We start from the raw sequence: 27,673 nt of genomic DNA, 5'->3' as shown, positions 1-27,673 counted from the left end.
ATGGTATACAGATATATATTTCAAGTTAGAGGAATTTATATTAGCTGTAAACAGAGGTGGAACTGTAGCAATTTATATTTATATTGGTCTGCTCTTTTGTTTTTACCATCTGCGCAACAGCAGAGGCACCTGTGGCATCCCACGCACAAGCCATTATTGGCTTCTGTGGGCTTTATATGGTATTATTTTTAAAGAAAGTAAATAAAGATGGTTTTTGTATTGTATAGAATTGTATTGGAAAAAAGAAAAAACTTACCTCGACTTGAGGACTGAATCGCTTCCATTCGTATTGCTGCCCAAGGCCAGGTTCGAAGGGAGTCTTGTGAGACCAAGAGTGATGCAAGGGACCACTTGAGATCCTAAGAACCAAATGCAATGAGCAATGACAGTAATTCAGAACAAAGAACACCCTCCAAGCACATCAAACAAGTCAGACACCTATGAGGATAACACAAAAGAGACACTAAGGATTAGGCCATTAGGCCATTTCGAGGTAACAATGATGAATGTATGAGGAAATGAAATGCCTGTGAGCCCAGTAATGGAGGGTAGCTTTTGCCACCTAACTTAGAGTTCGAAGACATCTCCAAACAACCTGCTCCTTGCCTTGCTAGTACGGTAAAAATACAAACAGTTAAAGGAGTTAGGACTTGCACGATACAATATCTACACTGAGGTAACTATGTTTGGAACCCATTAAGTGTTCCTATAATAATGCTAAATGTGTTTTGTATATTTGTTGAACCGCAGGACCCTTGGACGCACCTATTCAGGAAAGCCGCCATGTTCTTCTTCCCCCAAATGTTTAGAGTGTTGCTAAACGCGGGACCATGCAGCAGGAAAAACTATTTTGTAGCGTTAGCTACACTGGCCGAGGTTGAGCAGTTTCGCGTTGCCCCCATAATGAGCCGTGCTCATTATGCGGAGCGCGCGGCGGCGGTGGCAGAGCTCCACATAATGAGCACGGCGCACGGTTCCACGCGCTCCGCATACAGAGCACGGCTCGCTTAATGAGCATGGCTCATTATGAGAACCACACGAAGCCACCGCCGTGCGCTCCGCCGCCGACAAGCCCGCCTTGACGTGTCACCGGTCTGTGCATTCCAGAGGAGTGACATCATAGCCGCGGCAGACGCACTGGCGCCGCCGCGTGCCCAGCTGTGTGCCTCCGTTGCGCAGTAGCCAAGTTTAACGCTGCACCAGAGCCACTTGATAGCGCCTCTCATTTTGTGCGGATAAGCTCACGCTACGTGTATCCTGGCATAGCCGAGCTAAGCCACCACGATTTTTTTTTTGTGATTTAATGTAACTGAATAAAACTTTCACAGTTTATAATGCTTGATCTTCTTTATATTAATATTGTGTTGGTTTGGTACAGTTTGTTCTTTATGCTCTAAATGCTCTGAACATGCAAAAAAAAAAAGTGTTATTGTAAACACACATGGCACATGGAGACTAGTAAAAGAAACTACTTTGCTTCATTTAAACTACTGAGGGTAATGAACAACAAAAATTCTATTTTTAAATATTTGAAAACTGCAACAACACCATTTTCGAAAGGCTAACAAATGTGTCTTGATGTTTTTATAAATATAAAAACATATGCATTCTAATCAAATCTAGATAGTTGCAATCCATATACTGTAAACGAGTTTTTTTTCGTGGGCTAAATATTTTATGAATTAGCTCAAAGTTGAAATTTTGGAATAATTTGCGAGTTCTAATTCTCGTGACGGGGCAGGATCTCAATATAGATTCTAATGTGTTCACATTTTACCTGAATTGTTCGCGGGACCTATTTTTCGCAAAATGGAGGAGATTCACGAAATTTAGGCCCTCGCGAAAATTAAGTAGTTTCCAGTAGTCTATAAGGTTGTTTAGGATTCTTGTGTGCTTTTTGTGAACGTACCCTCAAATTACATACACAAAAATGTGTCCGAATGTTACCGTAGATGCATAGTGACACCCTTCCACGGTGGATAAAAATAATTTTTTTTAATCATTTTTGTGAACAATTGAAGCTACAGAAGACTGCGATAGAGCGGGGACATTGTGATAACGACGACGACCATTTGAAGAACTGCGCACACAAAAGTGGCTCAAATTTATGCAATCCTGGGTAACTGTTTTTCAAAATGTTTATTTCACTAATTTCGGGATCATAACCGCTCCTTATCATTTTTATAATAAAACATGAAGATTCAAAGATAATGAAACGCCATAAAACCAAAATCAATTTTTTTGCAAAAGATTGCCGTTTTTCGATTCTCACAGCCTGAAAAGAAAAAAATGCTTTTTTAAACAGCCTGGGGGGAACACGCGTGTCAAGAAACAAATTTTATGTGAAAGTAAATATATGTTTAGAGCAATATTGACAGCGAGATTTATTTGAAATTCTGCGCCCAGAGTCCATGACGTCACGGAATGGTCATTCACTAAACGAGATGGTCATTCGTGCTTTCCACCTCAACGTGAAGGCGAAGCCGATCCACCTCTCGTGGGTTTCATTTTTTTGGTTTCATTTTTTTTTCTATTTTTAGTAGCAAGTGTGTTCTTTCAGTGAGCCCCGACTTTGATTAAATTTGATGGCTGTGTCTAAACTAGTAATGGGCCAAACTTTTGCCAAATTGAAGATTCGGCAAAGCCGAAGTTTGTTAAATTTTTCTAAAGATTTGGCAAAAATACATTTTTACCAGAAAGAATGCTGACATTTAGTTTTTACTGGCAAAAGAAGGTTTTGCTTTTTTTTTACTTAAATGCAACATGTAATGCATATTGACACAGTTATTACTAAATAATTACTAAATTATTCTACAAGATAACTGTATCGGTGTCGTTTTTGTGTTTACTGGTAATTTCACAGTGACTTCTTGCATAAGTGGCGCAGCATATGAGGTTGGGTAGTAGCAGACACAGTCAAAAATCACGCTATGACAGTTTCAGTTTTCAGGCCTCATCAGTGATAGTCTGCAAGTGTGTGTACATTCTTAAAATAAAGGCAATAACACTGTGTTCTTACTTTCTCTGGGAATCACCATTTCATGTGCAAAAACGAATGCAACGGTGGCTGAGCCTTTACCAGAAGAGATAACAGTATTATTGTAAATATGAATGTTTTTCGATTAGAGTCACTTGACATCAGCTTTGCATGAAAGTGTGCGTCCCATATTCACAACCTCTTGTTTTTAACCTTTAAAATGCCGGTTTCTGATGTTAGGACACACACAGATGTTTAGGTAGATGGGTTAGCGACTTCTGGGTCACACAAAAGGGATTTTCGGGAAGAGGGGAGTTAATCCTTCCCTCTTCTCTCGTCGTGGCCGGAGGCGAGACAAGTGTCGTCACTATCTGCCAAGGTTTCTAGACCGGTGTTATAAACGAGGCGTTAGCGACAACCACCAGGTGCTCTTTGCTAATCGTTTATTCGTTTTAAAATTCCTTTTCGTGTCTTTGTTAACAGGATATTAGTGTGTCTTATGTAATACTGCTTCTTTGAAGACATATCAACCAAAAAATAGGCGCCGAAATTTCGTTGTAATGTCCCTTTAAATGTTTAGTTGAAGTTCAGCACTCGCTCTGTCCATTTCTCCCTTTGTTTATATTTTGCGCTTCTATCTGTTTGTAATCATTACCCCAACTCGTCTGCATCCCTACATTAATTTATTACTCCTTTACCTGCGAGTCTTCTTTTAATTTTATTTGGTCCGTGTATTGCCTAGGACGGTCAGGCGAGCGTGCCGTTTTTACGACTTCAGACGACGCTACTCCTGCGAGAAAATGCGACGTTGACGCAGTCTCAAATAAAGCCACGGCCGCGAGCAGGGCCTTCTGAAGTTTATTTCAAAGCTATCGCATCGCACCTAACCATTCAGTATTGGGAACAGTACCTGTTTCTTGAGTAGAGAAAGAAGCTTTTCAACGTGAATTCAACTTCACGGTAACCGTTTCACAGGTTTCACGCGATGCGATCGATGCGGTTGTTGCTGAAAAGAATGTTAAACGAGCGGTGGATCAAAGGACACGGCTGAAGCTGAAGCATTTTAATTGGGCGGCGTCACGCGCCCTCTACGTTAACTAACGAGCGTCTGCTGTGAAATAATGTAAACCCTCGTTGTGTAAACCGCTGCGTGACTTTTTTCTTTTTACATTTTGGTTATGTATTGCCCGTTTTTATAAAAACTATTATATTTAAAAAGAGAAACTACGGCAGTTCTCGAGCCCGGGGCACCGGCGATCACGGTGTCAAGTGTAGAATCAGCGCAATCGGGCGTATCATAAGATGCAAAGTGAAACCAAAACAGCGGACAACAGAGGCGCGTTGTGTGGACACCGCCGAGGAAATTAAAGATCGGCGTTGCGGGACAGTGCGAAATCGAGTCCAGGCGTCGACGGGACGCTTTGCGAAAACCCTCTACCTCGAAGAATACCCTGCCTCGATCATGACGGGAACGACCAAGGCCAGGGACGACGGTGGCTTGGCCAAATGCTGCGACCGGGGAAGGTTGGTATTTTTGGAGGAAACGCCTTTTAAATGGCTCAAAGAAGCATGTACCCTTATTAACTTTATAAAAGTGCAGTTGCTTTAGATAGCGCATTTCTCTTGATCAGTGAACGATGTTTAACTTCGCTCTATTTCAGGCCCAAACCTCTGTTCCGCAGCAGAGGTGTAAAAACAATTCGACGATTCTAAGCAAAATAACAACCCAAAGGAATATAGTGTGTGTTCAAGGCCCGCCAGAATTCTGGCGAAGCTTATACATTGCTAATATGCCATCTTTACGAGCTATTAAAAACATTCAAAACGTAATGAATAAAGTATGTAAACTATCAAAGTTTTTTTTTTTTTTTTTTCGCTTTCTATGCTTAGTTTTTATTACGCACTTGTTCTCAAAGATTTCGAGCGTGCGGGTGATGTTTTCAACATAAAACGAGCATCTTAGCACAGAGCAGAAGGAAAGCAGTACTTATAAAAAATCTGACTATATATTATGTGGCCTACAGTTTATTCCGATCTTTACCCACAGGGAGCTACTGATCCAGTGCTGGTGCGTAGTTCTCGTCGTCTCTCTTGGCTTTCCAGATGTCATTCCTGAGTTTGGGACGTATGTCCCCCATGCAGGAAAAGCGTTGACGAAGTGTTCGTACCAACAGTGTCCGACAGTGCACATAAATATATATACGAAGCCGTTTTAGCAACATTTTTAATGCGATGAATTCAAAAGAAAAACACTGCAACTGACCAATTATCAATTATTTCATCTGCCTGACTGAGGAATGTTCCAAGCTACCTAGTACGTAGGTATTATTCGGGATATTTTCTCTTGTAGCCGAGCGCAGTGAGAAAATGCACTTTTTCCCACAGAAATGCATTAGCGGAAGTCAATTGTTTACTGGTTGCCGCCTGCTTTAATTTGCGACAGCACACTAGCGCCTGTTGAACCTCTAGTGTACATTATATTAACCCTATGATCGGAGCTCGGTGTTCTGACGTTCCCGCCCGTTCTCGTCTCCTCCTCTCGCTCCGTTTCTCGGCGCATAGGTTCGAGAACTCTTTGGAGTTTCATGCACCTCGAGCGCGCATCCGTTGCGAAATCACGCCGGAAGACATGGAGCGCATGCTGGAGGCGGGGCGTTCCAAAGACACGCGCCGACGTTCTCGTTTTGTCAGTGATCCTACAATTCTTTCCTGCCATCAGCAAATCCAGGGTGGGCCAACCCCTTTCAACTCGGCACAGACTGCAAACAACCGAAACTCTGCCATCAGACTTTGAACCTGCATCTGTTGTCGTTTTCCAGATGCCCTGTAACCATAAACTAGCTGCCGTGTTCCTGAAGCTAAGAAAGCGAACAAGAAACGCTGCAACTTTTACAACGACATCCAAGCTATAAATTCTGGTGAAGACAGCCAGGAGCCATAACCACAGCCCCAAGGAACACGTGTCTGGTGCAACAAGATATTGTGGTTAAATAAGTAAAAGATAGTGATGGCTGAAAAGAAGCAACTGTCGTGAAACAATGTGCAATTACAAGCACGCCTGTGGTGAGGAGTATCAGCCAAATAAAATCAGTTCATAGTTCTAGACTCTCATGTCTCTTTTCCATACCATTTGAGAATGCAGCGCAATGTCTTCACATGCATTAAACAACCTTACTGAAAACATGATGTCACCTCACATAGGTGCCGACTACGAGGGGCATAGGGGTCCTCCTCCTCCCCCTCCCTCCCGAGCTCTTTGGAAAAGCAGGTACCATCGCCTCCAAAACCTCTGGATGCACCTTATTAGTCTCATCTGTGCTCCCTGGTGCCTGCACATATCGATAGTTGGCGCCCAGTGGATAAATAAAAATTTATCCACTCACCAGCTTTGGTCATTAAGAGCAGGTGAGTGGATAAATTTTTCGCGCAGTCCTGTTCAAAGACCCTACGAAGTATTAGCAAATACGATAAAGTCTAGTGCAAGAAATTCCTTCGAAAGCCATTGAAAGTAATTGCAAATGACGACAGTAGCACTTTAAGTGTATCTGCAGCCTACGGAAGTAAACAACGTAATATGCTTTGTAAGCCACATTTTCTTTTCCCAAACATTGAAACAATTCATTACGGTTAGTGCGCTTATACCACGGAATTCACTGATCATAACTGCAATGACAGCTAAATTATAGGGTCACAAAAGCAGACATTTGTTTAGGTATTGTGCCATCAGCATTCTTATCCTACGATATCCAGGGGATTACACAAGTTTGGGACGTCTCCTTAGAGCGTAAAAAAAATTAAGCGTTTTAAACAACATTTTAGAAGCTTTCTCTCGATATTCTCGCCACAATGCGATAATCTCGTCACGATATCTTGGCTGAATGCGAATATCATCGGTTGTCAGGGGCTGTCCAGCGGCTCATGCCAGTAGCTTAACAAAAGCGGAAGTAACGAGAAAAATGCGCCTGCAAACAATTCGCAAGTATCACAGAAGCAGCATTTTTGGGGGGTCAATTCTAGACAAAACTAAATATAAGTAGCAATAAGAAATTAAATTGCAGGATAGAAAATACGCAGGAAAAGACACACTCGGTGCAGGCAGTCGTTGGAGCGGTCTTGTAAAACAGAATAAACAGAAAAAGGAGCTCTGGCACCTCTAACTGTACTTGCCCATTACACTGTATTTATTTGTTTGTTTTCTTCGGTCGAGGCTCTGCTCCCGGTCGTGTTTGAACTTGACGGTGCACCCATCTGTGATTTGTTTGTGTTTCGAAGGCGGCCAATTTGATTGGCTCTACGAATCTTTTTTGATTGGTAAAAAGTCAATCTGGACTTTTCGGGCTCCATGAATGCCGTGGGAATGCATGCAAGCGTTCTTGCTTCCTTTCCGTACGAAGCCTACTTACAGACTTCCTCGGCGAGTCCGTGTAGCAGGCCATCGGGAGTCTGCTCTATGCCGTCGGAAAGTGCTAGCCATGCAACTGGGCCGCCACCGGCTGGTACGACACCGTTGTTTCTTATGTTACCAATCTTCCTTTTAGAGCGGAGCTCTTAGGCGCCCATTTCCGGTTTGAGCGGCGTCGCCGTCGGCATCGCCATCGCCGTCAGCGAAACCGCGCAGTGCATCATGGGAAATGTCCCATAATGCACCGTGCGGGGAGGTGGATGAGGAGGATGGGGAGGGGAGAAGGGGGAGGAGGAGGGGAGGAAGAGGAGAAAGGGGGGAGGAGTAGCAGGGAGGATGAGGAGGTGAGGAGGGGGTATACCCTCCCCTCCTCCTTAAGAGCTGCGCTCTAATTCAACATTACAGGGTGTTGTAAACGTCTCTCATTTTTTTTTGTCAAATTAGTGTGTTTGTATATGGGTGGTTTCATCTCAAATCATGCAAGAAAAAATGTTGGGTCTTCAAAAAATTCTGGAAAAAATATATGTTGTGGGCTAATTCTTCATTAGAACGAAATGGGAAGCGGTTTTGAAGAAAAAAAATTTGTTCTCGAGTTATTATATTTCATTTGGCCGAAAGCGGATTCTGAGATTTTGCCGATTGTCAAAGGTCGCATATTCGAGATTCCCTCTACGCTCATATATGGGCCGCACAGTTATCAAACTTTTTTTACTTGTTTTACACTTTAGGTACAATTTCTTAATTACAACTGAAAAAAATATTTTTTTAATATTTCGTAAAATAAAAATGGTCAAACCTAGTCCCTTTGACAAATATTTGCCGAACTTCAGTGATTATAACTTTCGTTTTGTTCAACGTTTTGGGATAAACAGCACATCAAACGAAAGCTTAAGATATTACCTATTTCGGAAAAATATAATCGGTATTGTCAATCAGGTGTAATACAGTGAAACAAACCTCTGAAGAAAAAAGGAATCGCTAAAAGTACAATATTCAAAGTCAATTTTCTCAAAAAACCCATTTTTATTTTTTTTTTAATTTTTTGTGCGGAAACCTTTTAACATAGTCTTGAAACGTTGATAAAAATTAGAGTGGGTATTTTGTTTTTTGATGCAACGCCATGCGTTTAAAAACATAATATTTTCCACTCTGCTATGCTTGACAATCTGGAACGTTACTGATTGTTTTACACGGCTATATAATATTTGATGACATCTGACCTATTGTATTTACGTCTTCGTAGCAGAAAGGACACGTAAGCAGTGTGTTGTGTCTATGTGTGTCACGCAGAACATAACTTGGTAAACTAAACACAACATACGCGTCCCGCGTGTTTCGGCAACCTTATTGTGCACGTCTCCACATATCTAGACAAAAAAAAAAAAAAGCATTTCCAAGCTATCTTTATATTTCACCTCGTTATAAGCATCACTATTTAAGTAGTAGTAATCTAATTGGGTTGTTTTTAAGTAGTGGGGTTTCATGTTGATTATAAGAATTCGAGTGATGATTATGTTTGCGATTACACGACACCAAAAGAGTCTGCATTATCAGAAAGAGAAACGGCTTAAAGCCTTCACACACATGCATCCTATCCTCAACGGATTCACGTGCGTCTATGGGCTCCTTGCACTGACGTCACATCGCATACTTTTGAACACCAAGTAAAAGGAGGAGAGGGAAGCTGCTTTTGTGAGAATTTTGAGTGACAGGTTATTCTTCTATAATCTTCTGGGGGGACAATAGCGACGCCTGTGCTTATCCGCGATGCAAAAAGGAGAATCCTGATAAGAGGGGAGCTCCTTCTTTCCCTTTTCTCTGGAGGGCATCGGCCTAAGCCGACAGTGCGGCGGAAGCTATGTGTTCGCCGGACCAATTAATGGCATGCCTCTTATCGCTTGACCTCGCGCTCGGCGCGTGAGTACATGGAGGAGGGTATCATCAGGCGGTGCAAGGCCGACAGTTGGCTGCCCCAACAAGCATGCAGCTTCCACCGCACTGTCAGCTTACGGGTGAACGGAGTATAGCCAACGTATTCGTAGCGTCTAGCGGGGTTCACAACGCCTCAGTCTGGCGACGCTTCGAGGTCGACGCCTTTGAGCGCGCCTCGGCGACCTTCCCCTCTCAATGTCTCCGAGGGGAGCGGCCGCTAGACCTTGACATTTGCGTGAAATCCGATGTATATGGGTAGGCCTTTACATTCACTTTGTTCTGCGCGACGGTGTTATCCCGCTGTCCCTTTGGCAAGGTCATTTGCTGGCCGATGCCTGGGCCACCGACAGCCCCCCGTGGACACTGCACAAGCAAAGTTCCTTTCTCATGTCGCAACAGCTGCGAGCCGCTGAGAGGTGACTGACAGCTAAAGCAAACACACGGAGAGGGATAGTGGCGGTGTTGTAGATTGACCAAATAAGAGTTGACCGGTCCGTCGAGCCGGTGAAGTTAAAACACTTATAATCCTCTAATGGCGGGCCTACCCGCTGGGGTTGCAGCGGCTTCTCATTTTGCCTCCTTATCCCTTTTCTCCCTCTTATCTCCCAACCGGTGGTGACCTTGTGGCCATTCTGGACCGAAGAACATTACTTGGTTTTCTCTCTCCTCAAAGCATTATATCTCTCCATATGCTGAGCTGGTTATGCTGGCGGTGGCCTTCTGGCAGCTCAGTGCCAAAAACATACCGCCTTTTTCCTTTTCTCAAAGCTCAGTCACGCAGTCAGCTGAGCTGGTCATTTCTGGCACCGAAGAAGGGACGATTGCAGGCACCTTTAGCAAATGTAGACTGTTTTGCCCTGATTATGCCAGAAGACACAAAAGTAAAATTGAATACCAGCGCAATTTTCGCAAAGTGTCTGATCTGGACTTCGAACTGCTAAAGCAGCTACTTCCAGCTGAACAAGCGGCATCTGTCAACGGGGACGACAGCATCTGCAAGAACTGCTTTGCAATGTTCAAGCGCGACCTGCAAGACTTCGTCAAGGAGCAGAGGAGACTTTCACTGAGCGACGCCGCAGTTGAGGAGGAGCAAGCCATGATCGAAGACGTGAAGGAAGTCATCAGCGCAGCGAACGTAAGTGTGACACCGTTGAAACTGCCTTCCGCGCTGAAGAAAGATCTTCGAGATGAATACGTAGAAAGAAAGCTAACGCAAGCAACAAAAGACTTCTCGAAGAAGATCGGCCGCCGTCTTAGTGAGGTTTATCACACAACAGAAAGCCCCGACCTGCAGAATTCTTGTTCGTCCTGCTCTCAGTGGGCATCCAACATACGGTGCGCTTACGTGAACAGCTCGTCCATACAAGAAAAGTGCCGAATTCTGACTCTGCTACCCTCCGGTTTGACGAAGAAAAAAGTTATGTCTCTAATTCCCGAAGTCACAACTTATCTTCTGGACAGATCAAGAAAGTTGAAAGCTGAAAATGGTGTGTGGGCGATCGCCGACGCCTATCAAGGCCATCCCTTAAACAAAAATGATGTGGCCCTCGCACTGAGCTACTATACGTCCGATGACAAAGACTGTACAAGGGCAAGCCCCAATGCAAAAGATGTTGTGACGCTGTACTCGGACGGACAAAAAACCCTCGTTGCAAAACGTTTTTTAACAATGTCTGTCCGTGAGATGTACAAAAAAATGAAGACATCTCATCCAGAAATTAAGCTTGGCTTGACAAAGTTTTACGCCCTGCGACCAAAATGGGTCATGAAACGTCCCGTGCACGAAGAGTGCGTTTGCATTTATTGTGCGAACTTCGCCCTTTGTTTGGCGGCATTATCAAACGCAGGCGGAAAAGATTTGAGTCTAGAACACGTCAAGAAACTTTGCCTGTGCGAAAACCCATCGGAGGAGTGTCTTCTGTTAAACTGTAAATCGTGTCCGAAAAAAAATGGTTTAACTCTAGAATCGTTATCAATCAATGAAGAAGACGAAGTGGAGCTGGCAATATGGGAATCCGGTGAATTGATTAAGAAACATTTGGATGGTAACGCGTTTCTTAACGAAATAAGAAAATGGGCAACGAAGTAGATTCCCCACTGGATCATCCGACAAGCCCAGAGACTTGCGATATGCGTCGAAAAAAGTCAAATCAAGCCGCGAACTGCCGTGTTGCATTTTGATTTCGCAGAAAACTGGAGTGTTGTTCTTCCTCGAGCCGTACAAGGTTTTCATTGGAAAAATCAAATGGTTTCTATTTTCACCTGCGTTGCCACAACACAGCAGAAGACTTACAGCTTTGGAGTCATCAGTGACGACATCGTTCATGATACAGCACACGCATTGTTCGCCCTGAGTGCAATTGAAGAGTGGCTTGAAGAAAATATTCCCGTGTTTCTAGAACTAATCTACGTATCCGACGGAGCAGCAAGCCATTTTAAGAATAGGTTCCAGCTGCACGAGATGGCGAAAAGAAATGAAGTGACCAAGTGGATTTTTTCCGCTACAGGACATGGCAAAAGTGCATGTGATGGCGTGGGTGCAGTGCTCAAACACCAGGCGTGCCTACACAACCTCAGATCATCGGAACTGGAAACAATCGGATGTGCGGAGGACTTTTTTCGGGTGGTTGCCGCGAAAGTACCTGGAATCGTCCTTCTAAAATGTGATGCAACTTGCCTGAAAGACTACCGTAACTTAAAAAAAAAAGACTGGAACGCCGTAAGCCCCGTGAAAGGCATTCAAACACGCCATCTGTGGGTCAAGGTCCAGAACGAAGACGGGTCTGTTAACTTGGCGATGGAAAAATACGCAAAACCGTGAAAGTGAAGTGTTAGCCAAGTTACCAGACTGATCCCAATGAACGTTTTTAAGGTTTTGTATTGTTCGTGTTAGTGTCCCTACTTTCATCTCACCTGCACAAGTTCTTATTTAAAAAAAAAATATTAAGATTAGAAAAAAAAAAGCTTGTCGATTGTCAATCGCCTTAGCGCGTGGGGAGAAGCGGCCATGTTAGTTAACTTTTACTTCTCCTCGTTCTGTAGATCGACGTGATCGACCTGTCAGTGGTTCGACAGGATTTTTTTTTGTTTGTCATGCTAGCAGTCTTTACAAAACCTTGTAAATATTGTACCTATATAATTGTGAATGCAGCTGTGGCAAGTTTCAGAAATATGTTTTGCTAAGAAATTGCGTTTCACATTGTTTTAAGTATTTAATGTTGAATTTTGAGAATAAATGTTCATATCCTTTATTAAACGTACCTTTCATGTATCAATTCTGCTTAAATATATGCGAAATTTCAGTCAACAAATACAATAAGTCAGATCTCAACAAATAGTAGATAACCACGCAAAACAATCGGTAACGATCGAGATTGTCATTGCATAGCAAGCCCTATAATATCATGTTTTTAAACGCTTGGCGTTACATCAAAAAACAAAATACCCACTCTAACTTTTATCAACGTTTCAAGACTATGTTAAGAGGTTTTCGTACAAAAAATGAAAAAAAAATTAAAGATGGGTTTTTTGAGAAAATTGTCTTTGAATATTGTACTTTTAGCGATTCCTCTTTTCTTCAGAGGTTTGTTTCACTGTATTACACCTGATTGACAATACCGATTATATTTTTCCAAAATAGGTAATATCTTAAGCTTTTGTTTGATGTGCTGCTTATGCCAAAACGTTGAACAAAACGAAAGTTATAATCACTCAAGTTCGGCAAATATTTGTCAAAGGGACTAGGTTTGACCATTTTTATTTTACGAAATATTAAAAATATTTTTTTTCAGTTGTAATTAAAAAATTGTACCCAAAGTATAAAACAAGTAAAAAAGGTTTCATAACTGTGCGGCGCATATATGAGCGTAGAGAGAATCTCAAACATGCGACCTCTGACAATCGGCAAAATCTCAGAATCCGCTTTCGGCCAAATGAAGTATAATAACTCGAGAAAAAAATTTTTTTCTTCAAAACCGCTTCCCATTTCGTTCTAATGAAGAATTAGCCCACAACATATATTTTTTCCAGAATTTTTTGAAGACCCAACATTTTTTCTTGCATGATTTGAGATGAAACCACCCATATCTATATATATATATATATGTGTGTGTGTGGGGGGGGGGGGGGGGGAGACTAAGGCGGGTTTGTGTCTTAACTGCTACAGCGAGATCCCAGCATCAAGCATGATGGCAAAGTGGGAACTTTCTAAAGAGCTGCTCTGCCTGTGGCACATTTGCTTCAGCTAAGGTATTCAATGGCAGACAAAAAAGATAATAACACTGCAGAAACTTGACTGCAGACCTTTATTTCTGAGAGACGGAGAAGCAAGTCTGAATACATATTTATCATCCGCAGATTTTGTTCAAGCCAAACGACATAAAAGTAAAAAGAAAAATTATTACAATAAAGATAGGCTTTGAAATTAGTTACACAATACAAAAATAAATGCACCTTAAGCAACAATTCAAAGGACCCTGTAACCAAAGCAAATTCATGGCTGAGTTAGTATTCATAGAGTCTTGGGTTCACCAATCCTCCTCATTCTAATAAAAAATATAAGAATATTAGCCATCAGTGAAGCAGAGAAACAAAATACTAACCTGTTTTACACAAAAACAAGCAAAAAGAATTTTCCAGCATACAAGGACACCCAATTCCGATGCAGACAGCCAGGCAACAAAGAAACAACTGCCAGGAACATGCACACGGAGCAAGAAAACACCTAAAACAACATAAAGTGACATCTCAAAGCACGTGTCGTATAGACCTTTTCATTTCAGTAGTTGCCTGACCGGCGGGTAGAGGGCGCTGGTGCACTCGCCACCATTAGGTTGCTTCAATTTTGGCGGTTTCGCTTTCAACGTGCACGCCATTGTAATGCTGTTTCATGCCACTTTCGATTATTTTGCGATATAAATTTCTTTCTTGTAGCACACAGCGAATGAAACAGTAGTATTGAGCCACTTGGCAAACCTCAAAATGGTTTCGAGCCTAAATTGCGATCTTTTTTTACGAACACTATTTGCGTCTGATTCCGTCCATCGTTAATTTCAACCAGGTTCGGCGGTGAAACAACTGCGCTGATGCACAGGGAGGAGTACCATTGTCCACGGTCGTACCCGCGGACACTAAGTTGCAGAAGAAAAAAAATAAAGAGCAGGACAAGCTCCGCCTGCAGCGTGCGCTCGTTTGCTTGCCGCCGTGCTTTGGCTGTGCGTGCACCGAGCGGTACGGAAGGTAGATAGCTCGCGCTCAAGTCAGAGCTGCTGCTGCTAACCTTATATTCCAACAGACTATATTGCATGAGTGCTTAGTGAAAGAGAAGGTCGACAACATTATTAACAATCTGCTGAATCACCAAGAACAGATGAACTGACAAGTTTACTGTTCGATATTTGGTTTCCGTACACCAACCTTTTCTAACTGCGAGACTGGAAACGTCTTTTATAATGACTAGAAAAGTTTCATATAATCACGTAGATAATATAAAGAAGTGATATTGTCTCGACCGGTTTTATTTAAAGAAATTAAGCGCTCGAGAAATATTTTGATAGACCAGCCTGGCTGAGTAGAAAATTTCTTTATCTAAAGTACTCATTACCAGCATTTCAAAATATTGGCCTTATGAAATAAACTTTTTGTTATATGGACATTTGCTTACGACGTTCTCAAGGTATGAGAATGGTGAGATAAGTGAATGCCAGACTTCGATTCAAGTCTAATATTCATCTTCCGTAAAATTTGCCGAATGAAATTGAAGAGCGAAAAAGAAAAGATCTCCGATAATTTTGGCTGAAGTCGAACGCCAGGCGCCACGCAATCGACCTATGTAGAAAGCTGTTCACTGATTTGATACGATGCGCTTTGTGCATTTTGACGTCGCCAGCTAATGAAAGTAACTCCCTATTCGCCGTCGACAACCGGCTGCACTCGGGTGATTTTCATGCTGAAGGTTTTTTTTCGGTTTCGCATTTTGTGAATCATAGGCACTATCAAGCTGTCTGTGAAAGTTTCTTGCGCGGGGAGTCCAAATATTTGTGTTGAAATAAATTAATTGAATCTGCATGGTTATATTAAACAGAATGACTTAAGCAATTTAAAGACTATGAACATGGGACCAAGCACGATATACAATTCCGTGGAATTCATAAACAAACCGATAAAGCGAATGCTTATATCGCACACGCGATTAAGAACGTAAAACAGATATAGGTGGTGATATTGCGAGCAAACAACTTGCCTAATGTTAAGGTACCGTTATTTCTAGCATAAAAAATAATTCAAACTAAACGTTTGTTCCCGCGTCTTGTCCACAAGTTCTCTAGTGTAATCAAAAGAAACTGTTTTCGATTTGTTGTAACTACAAAACACCATGCTTTCGGGAAAAACACGTGGCTAATTACGCTGAGTGTTTTTGTTTCCTTCCTTGTCACCAATGCGAACTCATATATATAATAACATTGGGCTTCCTATTGCAAATGTTCCACCCTTATTAGTAACCAAACCTCAGTTCTCGTAAGTTATTGGTATTTGAACCCTCGAGGCTCTCTCCAAGTCATATAGGTCGTCAATGTGCGCAAGTGCTAACGCTGATTCCTGTTCCTATAAAGCCTTTTCACACGTATCCCGCACCGCCGACGGTAAAAAAAATATTCAAAACGTGTTACAAAATCAACTACAGAAGATGCGCGCATAATGATGTAATGGAATTGCATTGTAGGTATATAAGTATCTGACGACACTTTATGGAGTAAGGCTAGAGACGCGGTGAAACGCGACGAAAAACACGAATTCAGCGCATCCGCCAAGGCGCAAACGGGAGAGCGGAGCAACAAGTTGAAGCAACCTAATGGCGGCCGCATCACGTGATTCCAAGATGGCAGCGCCCATGCGGCGGAGGGTGAAAAGGTCTATAAATACATGATTGCGAAGATACCAGTACAAAGAAGGAAGGTGAAAACAGAGTATAAGCATTCTAGTACGTTTCACATTTTCCACACTTTTCATCAATGCAGTCCCAAAGGGACATTACACAGCATTCAATATGGGTACAGTGCCAATTTATAGCAAAACCTGCTGGGCTGTGCGAGAAATATTCAAATAGCGATGTCCGAACCGGTAGAAGGAAGTGTTGTGGTGAACACACACATACTCAGCGATAAGTACCCCACTGAGCAAACTGCTAGAGTGAGGTCTTAGAACGGTACAGGACAAAAAAATAAAAATGTTCCAAAAAGTTAACTCACATTACTTAATCGGGGACACATACCAGAAAAAACAAATTTCTGGAAAAATGTAGATTTTGAGAAATGCCATGCTTACATCCACCAACACCTAGAGAGTATTCCAGATTGTTTTATTTGTTTGCACTGCATAGTTACTAAAGAAAAGGTAGAGATTTGGGCACATTGAGCCCGTTTTTCTTCGTTCCATTTTTTGGCATATATTTCACATTAGGAAAACTATCGTTAGGTAATTAGACAAAAGGAAAGGCTTACTCGTTTTTCATAACTGGAATTTAGTGGGCACTGCAACTGTGGGATTGTTCTTTTTTTACCTTATGAATGCCTTTTATAAAAAAATGTTAAGATTTTGTCGACGACGTAAGAGGCAAAAGATATATTTAATGTTTAAGCGCGACGTAAGCATAAAATAATTTTTTATGCTTACGTACTTGCGTACAAGGACTAAAGTTTCTATGAAGGATCTCGCACAGGCTAGGTGGTGCCGGAAAAAGGGTGGCCAAGAATATTGTCACTACAGTCTTGGTATCTAACGTAACATACGCGACATACTTCTTCCCGCTCACCAAAGTGCACCACTTAAAACTACAGAGTCTGTGGAATGATGCTAGGAGGGCAATCCTTGGACTACCTCAGCACACTGCTGCACAACTGCATCTACCTCCCTGAATTCAAAGTTCTCCTACAACAACAAAAGGAAGCCCATCTTCCACGACTCCAGCATACCAAAGAAGAGCGAGCCATTGCGACATACTTGGATGTCCCGATCCAATTTGTGAATCCCATTCCGGAGCCAAGGCCTCCCTGGAAACTCATCAGTCTCACACCCGGCACCAAACCTTTCCCACAAAATATGAATACAAAAAGGGACAAAGAAACAAAAAAGCAGCAAGGCAAGCAACATCGGCAGGAAATACAAGAGCTTCTGAAAGGCGAAAACAACATAGTGGTGTATACCGACGGATCTACCAACCCCCCTACTGGTACTTGGGTGGGGGCCACGTCAATATACCACTGCTCTCAAAGGGCACCGCAGGCCAACTTGGTCATGCCCAGCCCGGCAAGAAGGTCGGGGGCTCTACTAAGAAAGCTGAACTCCACGCCATTCCCCTTGGGCTGCACAGCCCTTAGGCGATGAACGTCAGCGACAAACGACTCATCCTCTACACAGACTCTCAATCAGCCATCAGAGAAATCCAAAGACATCGCTCCACCTGCAGCCCCACGATAGACAAGATCTACCAAACAGCCAACAGGTTAACGAAAGAAAGCAACATTCAGTTCGACATCCGATGGGTCCCTGCTCACAGCGGGAACCCTGGAAATGAAGCTGCACACGAGACAGCTGGATGCGAGATGAGAAGAATTTCATCGAGCCCGTCCGCATCCGCGCAATCCTCCCAGCATGCTACTAGACCATCCGACCGATCCTCCGAAGAGTACGACCCTAGAGAATGGCTTCGCCATAAACGAAACAAGCGGCAAAAAGAACTCAAGGAGCTGTGGACTCCTACCTACGGCCCTATTACAGAAAAAGTGCTCCGCAGAAAAGACATGGTGCTACTTCACCGTATTCGTACTGCTAGTGCAATGACTCCTAGGACTATATATCGCATTGAACTTAGTACTCTTAGAAGAATAGAACCTTATGCCGTCCCCCCTGACCCTAGCTGTGAACGATGTAAGGATTCCAACTCTATCCCCCAACTCAATCATATCATACTATGGGAATGCTCGGCTCTTGCCGGGCAACACTAGGATGTCTTGGGTGGCCTTCCGCTCGACGAAAGACCCATGAATATGGGACAGTGGACAGACGCAACTGGGGTCTCTGAAAGGAGGACTCAAATCCTGAAGTCCCTACTTGACTATCTGCCTCCTCACCTTGAACACCTCATCATCTCTCACCCGCATCGTCATTCAGGCAGATTTTAAGGTCTGGCGGCCAGGTTCCCGAACTACCACTGGCACGTGGAAAATCGATGCTTAAAGGGACAATGAAGGCAATTTCGGAGATCTTTTTGGCGATTGAACTGGGTTCCAGGCACGTCTCAGGCCACGTTGCCCAAATTTCAGCCGAAACCGGCGCTTGTGTGCCGCGCAAATCAATTAAACAGTCGCGGTAATAATCGTACCGGGATCGACTGGGACGACGCCCCAAGAGTTGCGGGAGAAGCCAGGAGAAGCGGAGCTCACGTGACTGATGCGGGGCCAAGGAGCGCGACGTCACAAGAGACGAGTCAGCGATTGGTCAAAACGAGACGTGCCCTCGGTCACGTTTTGGTTCGCGATTTTTAGAAATACTGTTCTAATTTCCGCTTGAATAACCATCAAAAGTATAAATCGGATCGGAAATGATTACTAAACCGTAAATAAAGAAGCATCATTGTTTTTCTCTTTGCTACGCTGGACGCGAAACCGGCAACGAGCAACTATGGGCCAACAAAATAAAATTAAAAAAGAACACGGTACTCGAAAGATTTTACTAAATGGTAGCTGTAGATGGCTGTTCTAACGGTCGACTGAAGACCAGTATTGGTTCAGGCGACGCTAGTTTTCATGTGTGGGTTGCTGTTCGTATTCTTGGACGACAAAAAGAGGAAGTCCGCGGAGGAACCGGATCCCGGAACCGCGGGATCGCTGCCGCTTTCCCTTCGGCATCTCCCCCTTGTCCGTCCTTCGCCATGCGAGCCGCTCGTTGCCGGCTGGGCGGTCTCCGTCGGGTGATGACAGAGGCCGCCACACACGTACCCCCGTTCCGTTGGTGTTCGGTCACTGAACGAAAGCTCGAACTCGCTCGCGAGAGCGGCATTCGTTCATGTTGACAGAGTCGGCGCAACAACTGCGCCACCGCGCTGCTATAACCCACCGCGGTAACCAGAGTTTCGATCTCCTAAATACTACCGATACCGACTATTCACACTTGACGTCACTCCCTACGTCACCTCCGTTTTTGGAGGCCCAGAAACGAGACTGGAGATGGTTCAGTTTCGGTTTCTTTACTTCTTTCGTAGCCATAGAAATATGCGTCATAAATGTCTACAAAAAAATTGGGCGGCATGCTATGCTCCCAAGAAGCATTAAAACACCGTTTAAAAAAAAAAAAATAAAATCGTCTTCATTGTCTCTTTAAGCGAAATACCACATGATCATTCTGTAAATTAATATGTTTACTACTACTAAATAAATTACTTTTTGGAAATTTTGTTCCCACAGTTGCACTTTCCGGGCATTCTGCTGTGTATCTAGTGAAGGAAAATGTCAGGTGTTACATTAGTTTCCTAACGATAGTTTTCCTAAACTATGTCAGTGTGTTTCTAATAAAAACAACAATAATTTCTTTCACATTTCATGTACACAGATGAAACTTTGCGGTGCATTTTGTCTCGCCACTACCAGCATATACTATAATTTTTATTCATACTAAGCCAAAGGTTCAAAAGTTGACCCTTTTGGGTAGCGTTCGCTCTTAGGGCCCATTCACACACTTGCGTTCTGTCTACGGCACTTGGTTCAGGCATTACGCAAATGCCCTTAGGGTTTGTTAACCTCGTGTGCTAGCATGTCCCCGATCAGGCAAGACCGTCAAAACAATGACTTCGGACACTGCTGGAATTCGTCAGGCTTATTGCGCATAAAGGCTTCAGCGTGGCACTTAAGTAAATATTAATCCGAGCAAAGCCTTTGGAACCTATGCTGCACTCGGTTATATGCACACTTTGATTCGGCACAGATCCAAGAGGCGTCATACTCCGCTCCAGGAGGAAGAAAAAAGGAGGGAGAGGAGAATGAGGAAAGAGGGAAGGAAGGAGAGGAGGATTAGAAAGAAAGCGAAATAGGAGGGTATGGGAGGGAATTGGGAGAAGGCCCCTGAAATTTGTTGCGAAACAAAAAAGAGGGACTTGCGGTCAAGGAGGTCCCCCCGGCGATTTGTGGTGGGGGACCTCCTTGACCTTTGTTGTGGCGTTCTAGTAGATTTAGAAACTCTGCTTCCGGATGTTCGGCTGAACGCTGGTTGCTTACTGTTACAGTTAATTAATGGGGTTAATATTTTTAATACGCTCGACTAGCTCTACCTGCTCCCAAAGGCGAGGGGCTGCAGCGGGAGGAATGAGAGGATGCCAGCTGGCAAAATAAGGACTGCTGCAATGCTGCAGACACACCTTAACTGGCTGAGGTGGATGTCGATGGATGGCCCATCTGCTGCAATGATGCTTTCCTTCGAGTCCTCGATATCGTTGCTAAGCACCACCCGATGCCTTAGAGCACTCGGGGGTGCGATTCAAGATTAAACTAAGAAAAAGATTTTGTATTGAGTTGTAAATTGGTTGAACTCAGAACTTATTCTTACTCTTAGGAGCACAGGAGCAATAAGCATGCACTCTTTACATTGGGGCTATTGCTCAGATTTTCAAGAATGTACTAGGTTAATGGATTTGATTTCGTATAGCTGCGTTGTTAGCATTTTGAATTTGGGTTGTTTTGTTATTTTATTTAACGTGAATTTTATATTTTTTTCGGGATTGGGTGAACTCTGGGTAAAATTGTTTCCCAAACTTATTTAAAAAGGGCTGCTCCTATTCCGCACACAAACTGCCACGGTGCGCTGAGTCGAGGGTATTAAAAATATTAACCCCATTATCTGTAACAATAAGCGACCAGAGTTTGGTCGAACATCCAAAAACAGTTTCTAAATCTGCTAGAATGCCCTAAGCACGTGAAACGAAGATATCGCATTCCAATTCGTCTGTTTTCCCACAACAAATTGCCGCGGGAACTCCCCAACCGCAAGTCCCCCTCTTTTTCTACTCTCAACAAATTTTCGAGGGCTTTCTCCCAATTCGCTTCTCACTCACTCCTCTCTCTCCCTAATCCTTCCTTCCTTCCTCCTCTCTCTCCCTAATCCTTCCTTCCTTCCTCCTCTTTTTATTCTTTCCTCCTCCTCCTCAAGAAGAGTATGATGCCTCTTGGATCTCTACCCTTTGACTGAAATGGCATCAAGTTCTGGATGAGTTAAATGATTACACATGGGGAGGCTCAACTTGTGGGCCAACTGCAAGGCATTCCGCACGTGTGCCATCTGGTTCCGGCAGATAAACTTCTATTCTGAGCAAAGCTTTTGGGGCATTGTTTGCACTTGTATGCTTTTTAAACACTGTGTGTTCGATAATGGTAGGCAAGACTGGTACTATGAGAAAAGGCTCGGGGGCACTGCTTGCATTTATATGGCTTTTCACCTGTGCGAGTTCGATTATGCCTTCTCAAATAGGAATTTCAAGTAAAAGCTTGTGGGCACTCTTTGCACTTAAATGGCCTTTCACCAGTGTGCAATCGATTATGGCTTCGTAGACTGGAATTTCGAGCAAAGGCTCGGGGGCACTCCTTGCACTTAAATGGCTTTTCGCCAGTGTGCACTCGATTATGGCTTTGTAGCTGGGAATTTCGAGCAAAGGCTTGGGGGCACTGCTTGCACAGAAATGGCTTTTCACCAGTGTGCATTCGATTATGGCTTCGTAGAGTGGAACTTTGAGCAAAGGCTTGGGGGCACAGCTTGCATTGAAATGGCTTTTCACCAGTGTGTGTTCGATTATGGATTTGTAGAGTGGAATAGTGAGCAAAGGCTTTGGGGCACTCCTTGCACTTAAATGGCTTTTCACCAGTGTGTGTTCGATTATGGCTTTGTAGAGTGGAATTTCGAGCAAAGGCTTGGGGGCACTGCTTGCACTTAAATGGCTTTTCACCAGTGTGCCTTTGGTTATGCTTTCTCAAATAATCATTTTGAGCAAAGGCTTGGGGGCACTGCTTGCACTTATATGGCTTTTCACCAGTGTGTGTTCGATTATGGCTTTGTAGAGTGGAATTTCGAGCAAAGGCTTGGGGGCACTGCTTGCACTTAAATGGCTTTTCACCAGTGTGCCTTTGGATATGCTTTCTCAAATAATCATTTTGAGCAAAGGCTTGGGGGCACTGCTTGCACTTAAATGGCTTTTCACCAGTATGTGTTTGATTATGGCGTTGTAGATGGGAATTTCGAGCGAAGGCTTGGGGGCACTGCTTGCACTTAAATGGCTTTTCACCAGTGTGCATTTGGTTATGCTTTCTCAAATAGGAATTTTGAGCGAAGGCTTGGGGGCACTGCTTGCACTTAAATGGCTTTTCTTCAGTGTGCAAATTATTCTGGCTTCGTAGATAAGAATTTCGAACAAAGCCTCGGGGGCACTCCTTGCACTTAAATGGCTTTTTAGCAGAGTGTATTCGATTATGGTTTGTTAAAAGGGGATTGTTAGCAAAAGCTTGGGGGCAGTGCTTGCACTTAAAAGGCATTTCACCAGTGTGTGTTCGATTATGATTTCTCAGATTTGATTTTTGAGCAAAAGCTTTGGGATACTGCTTGCACTTACACGACTTTTGACCAGTATGTGTTCGATTATGACGGGTCAGAATGGAATTATAGGCAAACTCTTGGGGGCAAAGCTTGCACTTAAATCGCTTTTCACTGTAGTGCTTTTGAGTGTTGCTGAGCACTTGGACCTTAGAGCCAGACTTGGGAGGATGCTGGCACTTGGATTGCGCATCACCATGGGCAGCCAGGTGGCTCACAATTCCATGCTGATCTCTGGTGACATACGTGCAGGAACAGCATCTGAACCAGATGTCCTTGGTGACTTTCAGTGGGCAGCTGGTCTTGCCCAACAATGTGGCACCATCACCTAGAAAAAAAAACCCATATGTATTCACACAGGAGGAAAGCCAAACAAAGATAGGCAATTAGTTTGGAAAAAAGTTTTGCCACAGCTGTAGTTTAATATTGTGTTGCGCTTTGAAATTCGATTCACAAAAAAACTCAAATGCAACTGGCAATATTAAAAAAGTTTCTTTTATTGAAATATGGAAATCCTAAAAAATTCCGATATTTTTATTAATAAATTACACTTCACATATCTTCTCACTTTGGAAAGTTTTTCTATTTTCTAAAAATTGTTCTTTTTCACAAGAAAATGTTTTTACCCAGTACCTTTGGATTTAGAATCTGGATCTACTTTTGGAGGCTGGATACATAATTATTCAGAAACTAGAACAAAAACCATATCTGGAGATTGTTAGATATGTTGTTTTCTAATTGGCAGTGACTGATTATGGCAGTTCAGATGGAAAGCCTTCGATGAAGTTATCAGTAAAAGAATTACAACATGCGGTGCAGTCATGTCCCGCTAATATGGATGCCCGCTATATAAACAATTATTGGGGGACCAATCCCCCTCTGTACAACTCTGCCTCGTGAATATTAAAAGCCAGAGCGCAGGCTAAAATCAGCCAGTTCTGGGAACAAACTGGGTAAATACAGGCAAGTTTGTCTCATTTTTACGGACACAAAGGGGTCCACAAATAAAGAAAAAAGAGCTTAGTTAAGGCCTTGGGTTACAGACTTCACCGAGTTCCGGTACTTTCGGCTGCTCGTTTCGCTCCTTTCAAAAGGCATGACCATGGCGCCGAAGATAGGCTCAATTTATTGGGACTTTCCAGCAAAATGTGTAATCTTTCCGTTCCTTATGTTATGATGTTCTTCAGGTTTGTCATCTGTGGCCACTTTCTAGCTTGTCTGGCCTCTTTCGTCTATGCACATTGGCAGGCAGCCATGTTTTGGTGGAAAATCAGTACGGCAATCATGGGCAGACTTTGGCAAGGCGATAATTCCAGAGGGAGCACTTAGCTGGCTCAGGCAGTGACAGGAGTCTTAAGAGTAAACACATACAGGGCTAAATTTGAAGATATGAATAAAATGTACACTATGCGCAGAGCAGAGATAAACAATTGAACATGTGATTCTAACATGTAAGGAGTTTAGTGCTGCCCTTCCCAAAGGGGTGATAGACGTACCGGGGCCAGTTTTGCTGGCCCTGGTAGATGCAACAAAGACAGAGTGCTGGTGGAAATTATCTAGGAAAAAGTGACTGAACAACTACCATAAGATACTGGGGGAGCGCTCATCACTTTTCCTAAAAACGGGAATGATCTAGAAATGGGGACTTGTTCAGTCAAATTGAGCACAGTGTATAATTTGCAGTATTCCCAAGTTTGGAACATGTTAATAGTGGGTGCTTGAACACTTCACTGCCCTGTTAAAGAAACAATGAACATGATTTTATTTATTTTCTTAAATGGTGTCTTTAGGCTTCTTGGGAACCTAGCACACTGCCCATTTTTTTACAGACATTTGTGATGCATATTTTTGTGCCTACAAAAAAACTCAAGAAACCGAAGCTGAACTATCTTCATTCTCATTTCTGGGCCTCTGCAAACGGAGATGACGTAGGGAGTGACGTCAATGTGAGTAGTCGGTATCGGTAGCATTTAGGAGATCGACACGCTGGTTACCGTGGTGGGTTATAGCAGCGCGTGGTCGTTCCCAAAGTAAACACGACATCGACATCTGAAACCAAAACCAAACGTCTCCCTCGTGTTCTGCACTGTGTTCTTCTTTATTTATTTTGTCTGCCAATAGTCACTCGTTGCCCGTTTCGCGTCCAGCATAGCAAAGAGAAAAAAAATTATGCTGTTTTATTTATGGTTTAGTAACCATTTCGGTACGATTTATACGTTTGATGGTTATTTAAGTGGAAATTGGAACAGCGTTCAAATCACAAACCAAAACATGACCGAGGATACGTCTGTCTCGACCAATCGCTGACGCGCCTCTTGTGACGTCAAGCTTCAAGGCTCCACAACGTCACACAAACTCCGCTTCTCCCGCAACTCTCAGGGCGTCGCCGCAATCGATCCCGGTAGGATTACCGCGACTGCTTAATTGATTTGCGCGGAACAGAATGCCGATTTCGGCTGAAATTTCGGCAAAGTTGCCTGGGACGTGCCTGCAGCCCAGTTCAATCGCCAAAAAGATATCCGAAATTGCCTTCATTATGCCTTAACTGACTGTCCTCTTCATTTTTTCCAGCATTAGCCTACTACCTGGTAAACAGCCCGCTTCCTCTCTTCTATCTCCACACCCCTGATCTAATGGCGACGAGGTGCTTTGGTGGCACCACCTTGCGGGCGCCCTTTGGTGGCGCAGCCGGTAGGATGCGAGCAGACGGCGCGTTATGTTAAAGCTGGAGCAATTATGTTAGTTTGACTCTATGCCAATTAAAAACGGTTTATTTATAAAAAAAAACGTGTATGACGTTTATCAAGTGATCTTTCTAATGAATAACAGCACCTCAAAGTTGCTTTTTATATAAAAAAAAACTTTAAAAAGTTTAGAAAACAGCTGGGAGCTTCACAATATAGACCTTTTCATCATCCTCCGCGTGGGCGCGGCCATCTTGGAATCACGTGACGCGGCAGCCATTCGGTTGCTTCAACTTGCTGCTCCGCTCTCCCCTCCGCGCCTTGGTGGATGCGTTGTATTCGATAGTAGACTGTAGTCCGGTACGTCTACTCGACGACCAAGAAACCACGGGGATCAAAGGACCTTATGACAACTGAGGTTTGTTTACTGGTAGTGACATACCATTCTCGGTAAGAAGCGCATATATTTATATCGCGCATTTAGGATTGGAAGGCATCAAGAATGCCCAGCGCAAGGAAACTGTCCGTATTTCCTGAAAGTATCGTTGTTTGTATTCATAATATATCGGAAACAGCTTCTTTTGATTACGTGAGGAAACTCGCGGAGGAGATAGGCAACGGACATTTAACTTGTGTATGTTATATGAGGCTAGAAGTAATGGTACGTCAACATCAGGCGATTTGTTTGTTCATATCACACCTACTTGTAAATGAGGTTCTCAATCTTTTTTCTGCGACGTAAACATTCGGTTGGTCGGTTTACTTATGAAGTTTAAGAAATTGTATGCCGTGCTCGCTCCCACTTTTACAGTCATTTAAGTGATTTATTGATTATATTTAGATAACCAGTGCCATACCCTTTATTCATTTTAATACAAAGGTTGGGACATCCTGCGTACGAAACTGCCACAGTCACATAACAGTAGCGAGTTTTAGAATAGCGTGCACAAAGAAATAACGTCGTTTATATTTGCAAATGCAAAACGCAGTTTGCGTTCGGCGCATGCGCAATAATGGCGCCGCTTTTTTTGCGTACGTTGTTGTTTTACCAGTATCTAAAACTGAATGGAAGGCGCCGAATAAACAAGGACGATGAAGGAAAAGCTCACAATATTTGACGCCGAAAAAAAAAAAAAAAAAAGGAAGTTTGCATAACAGTTATTTGAGTCCAGGATTGCCGATGGCGAATACAGGTTTACCTTTGGCGGCTGGCGAAGCCGAAATTTACAAAGTGAATCTGTTCAAACAAATAAATATTTGTTCACACAAGTCCGTGAAGTGGTGCCTAGCGTTAGAATTCAGGTAAACCTTCCGAGCTATTTCTCCTCCTGCGCCCTTTAATTCTATTTGGCCAATTTTACGGAAGACAAATGCCAGATTTAGTTTGACAGGCCTGTCACTGGTATCATATCTTCAGTAAGCAAATGTTCATAAGAATAATTTATTTCCTAGGGCCAAATCGCAAAATGCTGCTTATGAGTACTTTAGCAAGGTTGATAATTTAAGAAATTTCCTACTCGCCTTGTGACAACATGCTCGAGTACTAAATTAAAGAGAAAGAGGCCGAGACGATACTATTTGTTCATATCAATAATCTGCGTCATTACACGATATGTTTTTAATCTGCGAAGTTCGCTAAAGGTTAGGTGCCCACGAAAACCAAACAGTGGCTAGTAAACTCGGGAGTTCATCTGTTCCGGTCGATTCAGCACATTGCTAATCAAGCTGCCGATATGCTTCTTTACATTCACGTGTTACACTTTTCATTAGTTCGTTCTTCTGGAAGTGGGTGCCATCAGGTACTGCCGTAGACGATGGTAATCTTCCCTGTACATCAGTCAGGCGTTCCGCAACCGACCATAATCAAATACATCAAAGAAGTTGGTAAAAAAAAAAAAAAAAAGGCAATTTAGGTTAAGATACACCTCGTAGTCCTCAGAGTGGTTCAATACCACTGTTTCATTGGCTGTGTGCTACAAGGAAAACAATCGTATCACAGAGTTCACCAAATACATTGAAAACAGCAACATAGCCACGTTCACGTTGAAACCG

General features: G+C 43.1%; 1 protein-coding gene and 1 long non-coding RNA gene across 3 annotated transcripts in view; both read right to left on the bottom strand.

Annotated features, from left to right (window-relative positions):
- Window positions 1-27,673, bottom strand: part of LOC115328786 (zinc finger protein OZF-like) — a 46,429-nt gene that overhangs the window by 12,669 nt on the left and 6,087 nt on the right. The window contains exon 2 of one of the 2 annotated variants that reach the window (XM_040217705.3): window positions 19,605-23,265. The exons of the other annotated variant lie outside the window; for it this stretch is intronic. Within the exon in view, the coding sequence (XP_040073639.1) occupies window positions 21,830-23,265 (1,436 nt within the window). The 3' untranslated portion in view covers window positions 19,605-21,829. Of the gene's footprint in view, window positions 1-19,604; window positions 23,266-27,673 lie in introns of those variants that run through there. 2 annotated transcript variants of the gene reach the window in all.
- The window catches only part of LOC120846071, a 32,753-nt gene continuing 18,681 nt past the window's right edge, over window positions 13,602-27,673 (bottom strand). Inside the window, exon 2 of the long non-coding RNA XR_005716955.3 lies at window positions 13,602-14,034. This is a non-coding gene — a long non-coding RNA (uncharacterized LOC120846071). The remainder of the gene's footprint in view (window positions 14,035-27,673) is intronic.

The sequence above is a fragment of the Ixodes scapularis genome, unplaced genomic scaffold (genome assembly GCF_016920785.2).
Source record: "Ixodes scapularis isolate PalLabHiFi unplaced genomic scaffold, ASM1692078v2 PGA_scaffold6__148_contigs__length_123643588, whole genome shotgun sequence".
Lineage (NCBI taxonomy): Eukaryota > Metazoa > Arthropoda > Arachnida > Ixodida > Ixodidae > Ixodes > Ixodes scapularis.
The sequence above is the reverse complement of the archived record's forward strand: the minus strand, read 5'-3'. Positions and strand labels throughout refer to the sequence as shown.